At 44.3% G+C, this 13,322-nt stretch overlaps 1 protein-coding gene across 3 annotated transcripts in view; it reads right to left on the reverse strand.

The window, feature by feature from the left end:
- The window catches only part of ARHGAP29 (Rho GTPase activating protein 29), a 116,764-nt gene that overhangs the window by 17,646 nt on the left and 85,796 nt on the right, over positions 1 to 13,322 (reverse strand). For all 3 annotated transcript variants that reach the window (XM_066597368.1, XM_066597369.1, XM_066597370.1), the window contains 6 exons: positions 12,298 to 12,435; positions 12,050 to 12,114; positions 10,818 to 10,928; positions 8,686 to 8,766; positions 6,905 to 7,093; positions 6,412 to 6,549 (listed from right to left, as the gene is read on the reverse strand). In XM_066597368.1, the coding sequence (XP_066453465.1) occupies positions 6,412 to 6,549; positions 6,905 to 7,093; positions 8,686 to 8,766; positions 10,818 to 10,928; positions 12,050 to 12,114; positions 12,298 to 12,435 (722 nt within the window). The remainder of the gene's footprint in view (positions 1 to 6,411; positions 6,550 to 6,904; positions 7,094 to 8,685; positions 8,767 to 10,817; positions 10,929 to 12,049; positions 12,115 to 12,297; positions 12,436 to 13,322) is intronic.

The raw sequence follows: 13,322 nt of genomic DNA on the forward strand, positions 1-13,322 counted from the left end.
TGCAAAAGTCCACATTGTAGCACCCAGCGTCTGTCAGAGGGGAGTTCGGCGAGTCGACTCACCGTCGGGTGGATACGGGCTACGCACAAATGGCACCCATGCAAGATCCAGTCGCTGCATGATCTTGATTGCAGAGTTAAATTAATGGAATAGGTGTAAGCAATTGCAACGGGACCCACGTTTCACAGAGACTGTACTATTCAGGGATGAAGCAAACTTCTGTGCGCATGGAAAGGTGAACACCACAAAACTTTCGCTACTGGTCTGACACAAACCCGCACTGCACAGATCCTTCTAAGAAGGTTGGCGCATAGGAAGTCACAGTGTGTGGGTATGAAGATAGTGGGCCCATTCTTCATTGATGGTAACCTAACTGCTGCCAAGAATGTGCAATTGTTACGTAACAAGGCGATTCAGTCACATTATGGATGTGATGTCCGCAAGATTTTAGAACAGCAGTTTCCGCGGTGCAGTGGCCCCGGCACTCGTCGGATCCCACCCCCTTGGACATCTTCCTGTGGGGATAGGTCAAATCCAGAATTTACGTACTGAAAGTCCAAAGTGTTGAGCACATGCAACAGCAGATCCTGGACGCCCGTGCAAGCATTTCTACTGAGGTGTTGCTTTCATTGCATCGCGAATTGGAGACGAGAAAAGACTTCATGATTCAAACCAAGGGGTAAGATGGGGGGGAACACATTGAGCATATCCTGTAGTGGATCGTCCTTGTGTTCCATGTAACAGAAAATATTAATAACTTTGGCAAGAATAAAGGTACTTTATATTTAAGCATGGATTCCGATTCCTCATCAAATTCTATATTAGATACATATGTCATATGCACCCCTTCCCATTTGAAAATATCAACATCGTTCTAAGATGGTGGCTTTCAAAATGGCCACCATCCAGCTCAGATTTGCTCCCTTTCACATGGCAACATGCCACACAGGATGGCATTCCCAACCACTCTTTTCCTTTTATGCAGCTGTCCCCCATACCTTTGGACCACCCTAAAGTTTGGGTGACGTGGAGTCTGGGGAGACCATTTTAATTTTTTTCTCATAGTACCCAATGTCTGCAGTGCCCCCGGGCGCATGCACACCAGCATGGCTCTTTTCAGAAGGCTGCGCACGCACTTCCATATGGGAGGTGTGAGCACCCAGTCTTCTGAAAAGAGTCAAGCTGTTATTCATGCACTGACTTCGCCAGGGACCCTGCAGGTACAAGGATCCGGGTGAGTATGAAAAAAGGCTCCCCAGACTTCACGTCACAAACTATAAATACTATAAACTTAGATCATGGTGCTTATAGTTGATGACATTCACTTTAATTAATAACTCCTATATATAAGTTGCATATGTTAATTTAGTAATTTTCTGAGACCTGCCACTTTTCTAGAGCTTACAGGATAAGTACAGTTCTGAGGGCAGCTCAAGGTAGCGACGCACAGGTAACAACTGACGAGCGAGGTTGAGTTCACTTACAGCAGATCACAAATCCGTGGCAAAATCTGCTTTTGTTAAAACATTTTCAGAGAATTTCCCTTTTTGTACTGAAGATACTGGAGAACCCATTATGGGATTGTTGACTTTGGATCAGAAGAATTATCCAGGCAGGGAAAGAAAAAAAAAAAGTTTCCGAATGGTAGCCAAGCACAGAATGGTGGCAAAACAAAAATAAGTCCCCCAACTACACCCAATGCACTGCTGGTCCAGTTTTCTCGCTGCTACTTTCTGCAGCAGAGATGACATCATCGACACCAGAGACACGTGACCAGGCTCACTTCGGCAGGTGACAAACTGCCATGGTCACATGTATCGGTATCGGGACATCATCGCTTCAGGAGGAGGTGGAGAGAAGCAGGGAATTGGGCACCGGCAAGGGATTGGGTGAGGAGAGTGTCTTTATAGTTTGCCACCATCCCGAGCCAGTTGCTTCAACCACCCCTTTAAAACTATTCCGTCATCAGGTTAATTCTGCCCTAACCACAGGCAGCATGAACCTGGGAGAGGGATGCCTATTGCCCTTGTGTATATTTTATTATGAAACGCTACAGTGTTTCAACAATAACATACTTTGAAGTTTGACTCGGAACAGAGCTCCAAGTCACAGAGGTGGCCCGTGCTGACCTCTCCCCGTCAGCTGCATGAAGACTGACAGCTCTCTCCTCAGTTGTATATAGGGAGAGCTGTCAGTCCAGACAAGTAGAGGCCGGCCCGCCTCTGTGGCTCAACGCTCTATTCCAGAGTCAAACTCCAAAGTAGGTTTTTCCTAAAAATCTGAATAAAACATACATGGGGGCAATAGGCACCCCCTTGTCTGGGCAGCATGAACCTGATGACAGAATCCCTTTAATATAGTGATCACATGACAAATTAAAAAAAAACAAAAAAAAAAAAACTCAATGCAGAAACTGCAAATGAAAAATTGCTTATGTGGATATGCCCTAATTGAACCAGTGGCATATCTCTCAAATCCTTGACAAGCCACGATGCTTCCTTTATTACCAAAATAATGTTACTACTTCTCTCATGTAATAAAACCAAACCAGGATTATAATACAATTACCCTTAATTATTTCATTAAAATAATGCATCCCTGTATCAGCCGCATGTATCTATATAATAAGTGGCAGTTTTAACCCGCAAGTCCAAACTCTTAGATCATTCTTCAAACGCCCCCTCTGTATAGAATGAGGATACGCCACACAGATCATTCATATCCATTACTAAAAATGCTCTAAAACCCTCCAGTAAAACATATCTCACTGTATTTGTACATATCGCAGGGGTCTCATTATTTAGATGCAACCTGTCGTCCGCCCAAAAGTACTAAAAACTTTGAAGCACTTCCATTTTAAGGGAAAGGCACTCAAGGATTAAAAGATTGTCAATCCGGTAATAAAAGACTCATTCAGCGAAATAATTAACTTATTACAAGAGAGAACACTGGTTCAACAGTCACAGCCCCGGCGCACACAGGGTATATTTGTTGTACAAGCCCTTCACTATGGAAGGAGAGCCTTGGACAATGTACTAAGATACCAGAAGTGAAGGGGTTTTCTACTGCTGGACGGGTTTCAAAAGGAAAGAGCTACTTTTTATTCCGACCCAGGATGATGGAGAATCATCTTTATACCAAAACATGTTTTCATCTCCCCACCGAAGGAGATTAAAGAGGCAAGATCAGAATGCTCGTCTGTTTTCAAAGAAACTTAATGCAGTTAACTATAAGCCCGAGTTCATCTTGGTATTATTAATGGGGAATGAGAAGGTTCTGGCATGAAGCCTCTTCAGATACATGCCCCAGGAGAAGCTTACTGCACCCGCTCTAACTCCTTCCCCGCTGGCTACACTACAAAGCGGCACAAGTTAATTGAATTGCCCTGGTCATTGAAAAGCAACTCAGCACCCGGGTCTCAAAATCACTTAAATCTTGTTTTCAGAGTTCATGTTGGCTTCATACCATTTCTAAAAGTCCACACGGCGTTCCTGCATGCCAGGTCATTAAGACTAACCTATACAGATGGTCTTAAAGAGACCTGGACTTTCAAGTGACCTTCCAATCCTGGACAAAGACAACCATGGTGGTTTTGAGACTACCTGATAGACTAATGATGCATACTAATGCACAGCGCCAAAGTCACTGCCAGCTGCTACAATTGGCCAGTGCTGGCCATGTGAACGGCACTGGCCAGTCAGAGCAGCAAGTAGGGTTTTAAATTCTAGATGTACACTAATGCACAGTGTACATCAGGCAGTCAGAGAAGCGGTGCGACCATCTTTGTTTGTCCAGGACTGGAGGAAATTTTTTATATTGATGGCCTATCCTTGGGAGGACTGTAACCCTTCCAATCAGCTGATTTGTGGAGGTTCCAAGAGTTGATGGCCTTTGCCAAGCATAGGTTATACATATTAAAGCCCATGGCAAATCCTAATACGAGACCCTCTGGTCCCGGCAGACAATTAGTCCCAAAGTTAGAAAAGGAGAGGGTGGGCATATTACCTAATGAAAAGTTTAATTTGCCCGTTCTGGGTCCTGTTTTTGTTTATTCAAGATGTCCGCCACAATTTTTTTTAAACTACCTAATGCACACTGCTCTCTGATTGGCCAGCATTGATCACATGAGCAACCCTGGCAAATCAGACAGCAGTTATAGTGCATTGGTAGTCTAACACTAGCAATGCACTATGAATGTTTAATAGCCCGAAGATTACATTGTCCGCTGCTCTCCAAGATGGGCAACTGCAGTAATATACGCCTTTCCCCTCCGGTCATGGGACAGAAGGGAAAGGAGGGTAACTTTATGAGGTGGCTGGAAAGTACGGCAGAGTCCGTCAAGTAGCATTACTCCCCACCTCTTGTCCCTGGGACTGCAGGGTCGCTTTAATGAGTGACATATTAGACAGTTCATAAAAGCTGGAATTCAATGGAACGGCTGCAGTATATGAGTGTTTGTAGAAGGCCGGTTACCCACAAGCATAATATGGCTCCGTGCAGAAAACGTATATTTATTGTAAAGGTTGGAATCCGATCTGCAAAATTAAGTAGGCTTTTTCAAAACGGTTCTCTACGACGGGCTTTCCAGACCTCAGAGCGCAGGAATAGATCCCAAGCCTGGCTCTGAATGTGCAGCTCCAGCAAGGTCCATAACCAGTTTGTATGTAACCGACCTAAAGGAGCATATAAGGTAAACTCCACTGGAGACGAAGTTACAGGGATATGTTAAAGGAGTTGCCTGCCTTCAGATAATGAAATGTTTGGCAAATAGAGCTACAAGGATAAACCCCTGTAATCAATGGACAGCAGACAACCTCTGATTACAATGGGAGACTTTGTAATCTTTTCTTGTGGTAGCAGTGAAGGGCAACCTAGAATTAACTCTGTGGATCCCATATTACAAAAAGTTGGATATAGTACACATGCACCAAACCGAAGGCCCGCCGGCCAAATCTGGCCCGCCTTGTCATTTTGTGTGGCCTGCAAGGACTGGATGCACCTCTTCTAGATCAGAAAGTCCTGAGCTGTGCTGGGAAGACCCTTTGGCGCATTGTGGACTAATTTGCAACCTGCTGCTGGGTATCGGGGTTTGCGGCTGCCATCTTGGTCCTACACACCATTATTGCGTGCATGTGGACTGAGTGCTGTGGCTGTTATTGCAGCCCGGGGTCTTCGGTGTACACTCCTGTGCGATTCTCCCGCTGAGCCCATTACTGCAGTAATGTGCATCTTGCCAAGGATCAGGCTGTGAGGTGGCTTGTACATCCTAGCTAGTCCTTGCTACCATCCTACATCGGACAGCCTGTTCCGCGGATCAGAGAGGAGGTTGTCTTGAACTTGGGCTTAACCAAGGGCTCTGCCTAAGGAGTTTTTTATGGAAACCTTTCACCAGATTCTGCAAATAGTTTTAAATCTGCCGCCATAATGTAATGCAGCATGACACAAGGTTGTACACACAAAAAAATTCTTACTTGCAAATACACCATTGCAAGTCAAAAATGTGGCACCATCATCTCTTGAAGTGAGTGCGTCACAGCAGAAACCCAACCTATCCTCCTGCTTGCCACCCACTCTCCCTGTAACATAGTATGTTAGGCTGAAAGAAGACAAAGTCCACCCAGTTCAGCCTGTTTCTCTCCCCCCTCCCCTTGTTGATCCAGAGGAAGGCAAAAAAATCCCAATGAGGCAGAAGCCAATTAATTTATGTATGCCAGCGCTGGTAGAGCTGAAATCTCATATGTGCCTCATACCCCTCTGGTCATGTCTTCCAGCACATGCGCAGTGCACAGTTTAAGTCAAGGTGTATACACCTCTCCTCATTGTGCGAGGAAAACCCAGCCAGAGGGGTGCACGCTACTTTGCGAGAGTTGAGGGCTACTAGAGCCGACGGCAAAACACAGAAGGTGGCTGCAAACTGGAAAGGGCGCTTGGTTTTTGCTATGATGCGCTGACGCAGAGGGATAATGGCACTGCCTCTCTGATTCAAAACGGTGGATTTGCATACTGGGTGCGCAAAAACCATAAGAATTTCTGGTACACCGCGCAGCTTTTTTGCGTAAGGTCATGTATGGCGTGCTTGTGTCATGCTTCATTACACTATGGGGATGCATTTTAAGATGATTTTTCTGTTGACAGACCCCCATTAATAAGCTATAATGATAACCACAGGAACATCAGGGTTTGCCTTCACAGACACGGCTAGAGATAATCTGAGAACATTCATTTCAATCTAATAAGTTGCAGAGAGTTCTCCACAGTGCTTTCCTATCAGTTAACAATGTGTGACGAGATTTACTATATTATCACCGGCATGCAGACACCCAACCTTCTTAAACTCACATATTGCCAACTCTTGAAAGACTTGCATAGATTCGGGCGACATGGCACATAGGTTGTCTACAAGACGCTTACCGCCTTCAGGGTGAGATCACACTGGTAAATAAGCTCCCGTATTTGCGTTAAAACCTCGCTCTTCACATTTTCCATATCCATTCTCTTCTCCTCCACCTCTGCCACACAAGACTTGTAATGTTCTTTCGCCTCTTCAGCCTAGAATATATTAAAAAAATATATTCACCAAAAATAAGATGAGCGGACTGTATAAGGATTATCCTATAGGAAGTCAGTGCCATTACTTTGTGTACTTTTAGACGAGCCAATAGACATATAGACGATACATCCTTGGCCCATTCAAAGAGAGAAATCCTTCAGTCTTCCCATTCGCTGTATAGGTGACTGACAAGTTGACGAGCCAATGATGGTTTCTTTGCTTGCATTAAATGAATGTTGAACTATTCTCGTTCCACGTCGGCTCGTATTTGCACCAAACGATTATAGTTCACTCTCATTCGTTCCTATGGGTAGAGTAAATATTTTTGTAGCCACCGATCCTATAAGCACATACCTTTTGCAAAGCCTCCTCCTCCAAGCGTCTCCTCTTCTCCAATTGTTTGCTTCCCTCTTTAATGAGTCCTCCGGTTACGCCAAGCTGCTCCTCCTCAGCACGGATTGTGCTTGATTTTGCCTTCTCGTGCTCATCTTGTCTTTGGATATTTAATAATTTTGCTTTCCGAAGAGCGGTTTCCAACTCTTGCTGCATAAAACAATATTACAAAACCACAATATATAAAAACAGAAATACCAAGTGGGTGAAATACACGTGCTGCACCACAGCTGTTTAACATTACCCTACTGCAATACAAGAGAACCTGCCAACAGAGCAGACTCCTATAGATTAGGAAAAGTGTGCAATAACCAATTCCCTCTAAACTGGATCAGAAAGTAGTACCCCAAAATGCCTTAGAAATAAGTAGTAGTCAGTTCCACTCTCAAAGACAGAACATTCAGTGTTCCCAGAGAGTGAGGGCTCTTTTACATGGAACGATCATCATTAGGGTAATCATTGGATCACAAGCGAATCTGAACGATAACCATTCAGCGCAAACATGGCCAACTACTGAATGACGAACAGTAAATTGTTTATCGCTCATCTCATATAGGCATAAATACATGATGAGAATGTGCCCTGTGTAAAACAGGAAGTGGTTCAAATCAATCAACGACTGCCCGCTCACTCTGAAAAGAAGCCGGAAGAGACCATCGGCACGTTTCACCTCCATTCGGTGACTGATTCACTCCTGCGTGAAAGCGCAGGACCGATGATCTTTGGGACCACTGTCGGGCACTCAAGCGCTCGATGTAAAAGAGACCTAAGGGTTACAGGTTAGTGTACAAGGTGACCCCTTGGATACTTCAAAACAGACTTAGCAAGCCTGCATTATCAGACCATCTTAAGGTACCCTTACATGCAGGGGCGTAACTATAGAGGGTGCAGGGGATGCAGTTGAACCCGGGCCCTGGAGCCTTAGAGGGCCCATAAGGCCTCTCTTCTCCATATAGGGAGCCCAGTACTATGAATAAAGCATTATAGTTGGGGGCCCTGTTACAGGTTTTGCATTGGGGCCCAGAGGCTTCAAGTTATGCCTCTGTGCAGCATGGTTTAGGTATGGGTACGGGTACAAATACAGATAGAGGGGGGGGGGGGGCTCAGGTCACCTTTTGCATCAGGGCCCCTGAGCCTTTAGTTACGCCCCTGCTTACATGGTACAACTGTCAGCCCATCCTACAGCCATTCCAGTGTCTATGGCTCCTTGCTTTCAAAAAGCAGCAATAGTCTGTCAAGAGACTGGAGGTGGGGTGGGCTGGAGATCTCTCCCAGCCGTCCACCTCCATTCACTGCAAACAGGTGGTAGTTCAAAGAGTGAAGGACTCCTATTTACACTGAGCGAGAAGTCTGTCAATAGTCAGTCTGAAACGGAACTGGCAACGGCTTACTCCCCTCTCCCCATTAAGAACACATGTAAACGCAGCTGAACCTGCATGTATATGGTGGGTGGTCAGGAAGAATCAATACAAATACCTAAAATGTATGGCCAGCCAAAGATTAATAGCATTCAGAATGATAAATACATAGCTGCATTAACCTGTTCTTGGACAATGGCTGATTGTGTATTGCAGTATATTTTCATACAAAATCCCTTATTCTTGTGTGGTTACAGGTTTTGCATTAACTGTAGTGAAGCCACAATTACATAATACTCAATTGTTGCAGCAGTGGCAGAGAGCTAGAAAGTCCAAGAGAGGAGGAGCAGAAGCAAAATGTAATTAGAACTCCTGTGTACTGACCATTTTCTTCTGTTCTCGCTGCCAAAGTTCTTTCATTTCCTTCCTTTGTCTGTCAAGCTCCGATCTTCGGGCTTGAAGAGGCTAGAGTCAAAGTAAGACTGTTATGTTGCTGGCATGTGAAGCGTGTATAAAATAATATGTGAAGGACAATACTTGCAACGTATCTATGGTCAGCTAAACTGAGCTTTCACATCAGTGCACAGCTATTCTACAAAAAGGGGGTCTCGTGGGGTATCCACCCCTTTGCGAGTTCGATGTTTTATAGTCTGGTACTATGGAACAATTATCAATAAGACACCTAAAAGGTTACACCTTAAAAGGGAAAATACAGGTACAATTATTAATTGGTACATGCAAGATTCCAGATCACAGAATTCAGTACTATGGAAACATTTGTGTATTAAAAAAAACCAAAATACACACATCTTAAGTACCTGCAGGAAAAAAAATACACTGTTTTTGCATTGAGTTTTTTTTCTCATGCATTTAGTTTGCCTCATACTTGGTTTTTAGGGTCTTTTGCATTCAAGTTTCTGGCTTGTGGCATTAAAACCCCTGTTCAGCTGGGCTCTCTCACAAATGAACGTACACAAGTTCAACTCCTTCTCTTCTTTTAGAGGCTGTGTAGCCCAACCATGACCACTTTGTATTACACTACACCTATCTCATCCTCCCTCTGAGTAGCTCCTATACTCATCCCCTTCACTGCTGATAAGAGCAGAAAATTCACCCAGAGTGAATTCTAGGCCTTTGTAATACAAAGTTCCCCCCAAATAAGATAGTCTTATATTAATTTTTACCGCAAAAGAGGAGCTAGGTCGTCTTATACTTACCTAGCATGCTCGGTCCAGGTCCCTCCCACTGCTCTCTGGGGCTCCCACTCACTTCTTGCAGTCCTCGGCCATCCACAGAAGATCTTTTCCTGGTTATGGGATTCATAAACCCCGCATCCATGATGCGATGGCTCTGATTGGTTCATCGAGCGCTGCTCAGCCAATCAATGCAGCGCTCGATGAACCAATGTGATAGCTGTTATTGGTTTCTCAAATGCTGCATCGATTAGCTAAGCAGCGGTCGAAGAACCAAATCACAGCCACCGCGCTGTGGAGCTCCAGAGTGCAGTGGGAGGGACCTTGACCGAGCCTGCTAGGTAATGTATTCCTTTTTTTTTTTATGTAATGCAGCTAGGGCTTATTTTCACAGTAGGACTTATATTTCAAGACCCCCCCCCCCCCAAAAAAAAAAATCCTTCCCTTTCACCACTTAAAAAAAAACCACAACACAGGGTAGGACTTATTTTCAGGGTAGGTCTTATTTTTGGGAAACAGTAGTAGCCTTTTCTGCCCTCCAGCTTCCTAATCTCCGCCACATTCCCTAGCACTGACAAACTAATAGCTCAACAGAAAGACACTGAATTAAACTTAAAAGGGGTTTTCCTTGGAAAATACTATTGATGACCTATCAGAATAGGTCATTAATAGTTGATCGGCTGGGGGTCCTTCGCTCGGGACCCCGACCGATCAGCTAAGCAGGTGCATGCTGTCAGCGCCACATATGCACAGAGGTCACAGCAGAAGTCTCCGCACCGACCTTGGTGTTGTGGCTGACGCTTGTAACTGCAGTTCTTATTGAAATCGTGAGTTATGCCTGCAGATACAAGTGCCAGCCACTACAAAAAGGTCGGTGCGGAGGCTGGCGCTCTGACCTCTATTTGCGGTGCTGACAGCATCATCGGTTGGATCAACTATTGATGACATATCCATGGAAAACCCCTTTAACAAAGAAGAAGGCTAGTGGAGGACCTGGGAGTTTACTCTGGCAGGGTTTGCTAAGATTTAAGTCCTCCACTGCCTTAGAAAACAATACAAGCATAGCAATCAATCAGAAGTTTGTAATGAAATCCAATTACAAAAAGTCTTCATTTCCAAAAACATATTCATAAAAAAAAAAAAAAAAGTGCAAAAGTGTTCATAACCTTTAACTTTAGCTGGAGCTGAAAGTATCCTACCAAACACACAAAATCAAAGCTTTACAGCTGCAATGATATCAGGCACTTCCTGGTAACCCTAACCATACATACCAGCTTGTTACCAAGGTTCACATATGTACACAATGACGGCATGCCTTCTCACCTGAATGAACTTGTTGCTCTGAAGCGCAGTGATGGTTTGGAGCCATAACTGGCTGCACTCAACGTCATTCTGAAAAGCTGTTGTGAAAATTGGCTGGAATGGCATAAACTCCTGCAATGAAAACAAACAAGGTGCGGTGAATATATTTATTCATGTCAGTGCCAAGGCTGGACAGATTCACGGTTATTCAAGGACCTGCTGCAAGGCAACTAGTAGAAAAAAAACAGAACTTTAAAGTAACAGATCCTAATTAGAGATGAGCGAGTATACTCGCTAAGGCACATTACTCGAGCAAGTAGTGCCTTAGCTGAGTATCTCCCCGCTCGTCTCTAAAGATTCGGGGGCCGGCGGGGAGAGCATGGAGGAACGGAGGGGAGATCTCTCTCTCCCCCCGCCGCAACTCACCTGTCACCCGCACCGGCCCCCGAATTTTTAGAGACGAGCGGGGAGATACTCGGCTAAGGCACTACTCGCTCATCTCTAATCCTAATCATTATTTATTTCTGGTTTATTTAATGGTAACACAGCAGCGTCTTAATGCCTGCAAAATGCATTGAAGATACATTCACCCAGGAAGAGGTCACTTAAAAAAAACTCACGGTAATATTAGTAAGTGTAAAATCCGAGCAAGACCTCATTCAAAATTATACCTGTGTTTAACTGTCTGTATTCCAGATGTAACATTGGAACTTCTGTGGTTCTACTTGAAAGGAACTTACAGCAGCATAGGAATCTATTACTTATGGATCTATGCTGCTTTAAGTTCAGTTCAGTAGAACTACAGGGGTTCTGGCCACTGGCGTAACATAGGGGATGTGGTTACACCCAGGCCCAGGAGCCTTAGGGGGCCCATAAGGCCTCTCTTCTCCATATAGGGTGCCCAGTACTATGAATAAAGCATTATAGTTGGGGGCCCTGTTACAGGTTTTGCATTGAGGCCCAGGAGCTTCAAGTTACGCCTCTGCGTTGAGACGTTGGGGGTCCCCAAGACAAACTTTTGCACCTGGACCCATGAGCCTTTAGCTACGCCCCTGTTCGGGCTGATGCATTTTATGCCTGTTAGACCACATTCAGATAGGCATATTGTATATTTTTTTTGTTTTTTTTAAGCAATTTTGCAAATTAGCAAGGATCAATGATCTTAGAACGAGTTTGTTTTAAGATGAAAGTTAACCAACTGTTCAAGCTATGATACAAATGCTGAATCATTGATACTTTTGATAGAGACCAACCTGTGGGCCCACAATAGATTTTGCCGTTTCGGCCATCTTTGCGAGATTTCTAGCAGCTTCGGCTTCTGCAATGGAAAACAGAAAACATGCTGTGATACGGATTCTGATAAGAGAGTGAAACAAAAGTAATAAAGAAGAGTCAGTGAAACAGCTGGTAATTTAGAAATCACATTACTGACAGTCTAAAGCACAAGCCTGCCAACAGATTTAATTCCAAAGCTCATTAGGCAACAAGAGAAGGCACTCACCCACATTAAGCCTCTTCTCTACCCAGGCCAGTATATCCTTGGTGTATTTTGACCATGCTTTAGCGTAAGATAAGGCTGATTCAACGCCGCTGTCATTTCGGAGGAGCAAATTATCCACTTCTTCCGCCCGAAGTTGCCCTGAAAGCCACATACGATGTTAAAATGAATTATTTCTATCAGAAGCTCCACACCGGCTGGCAGGGAGTACCGGCCAACTGTGAATGCTCAAGTGGCTCTGATCTTGGATAGTTCTTTAATGCTGCTTGACAGTAAATAGGATTGACAAGGATTTTAGAAAGAAAGGGTCAGAGTCACAAGTACTATGAGCCCGTCACCTGCCGTATGACCATTGTTATACTTGCATACCCACACATCCCACGAGTGCCTTTCAAAACACAAATCCTCTTGATTTCAAATAGGCGCTGCTTGCAAATGGTGCCGGAATCAAAGTCATATTAATCAGCTAATATCACTTTTTCAATGTGAAAAAGCAACAAAAAATAGAAACGATCAGAAGCCCTTAGGAACTATACGTGATCCACTGAATGTCGCTATAATAGATTTGATACATCAGGACAAGAGTAGAACCAGGAATGTGTCGTAATAACGGATTTGGGAATATCTTTACAATGCGTTATATATCTCCTATAAAATGAGATAAAACTGTACTTGGTATTTAAAGGGGTCGTCTGGTTACTGGACAACTTTCCTGCTAATACTCCATGTGTCTTAATATAACAAAAAGGGATCCAGGGCCAAAAATCACCTGACTGCTGCAGACAATTAGAGACTGTAGGGCCACTATTCTGCGGTCCTGGCATTATGGCGCCCAGAAGATGAGCGCTGATGCCAGATGAAAGAGCAGAGACGCTGAGGCAGTCAGGTGACTTTCTGATGTCATCTTTACAACATTTGCTGGGAAGACGGCGGGGCAATGGTGCTGGATCCATGTACATACATACACCCATTGCTGATCCATTATACATACATACACCCACCCACTGTGGTGGGACCAGCCATCCAGG

Source organism: Eleutherodactylus coqui, chromosome 3, assembly GCF_035609145.1.
Source record: "Eleutherodactylus coqui strain aEleCoq1 chromosome 3, aEleCoq1.hap1, whole genome shotgun sequence".
NCBI classification, from domain to species: domain Eukaryota; kingdom Metazoa; phylum Chordata; class Amphibia; order Anura; family Eleutherodactylidae; genus Eleutherodactylus; species Eleutherodactylus coqui.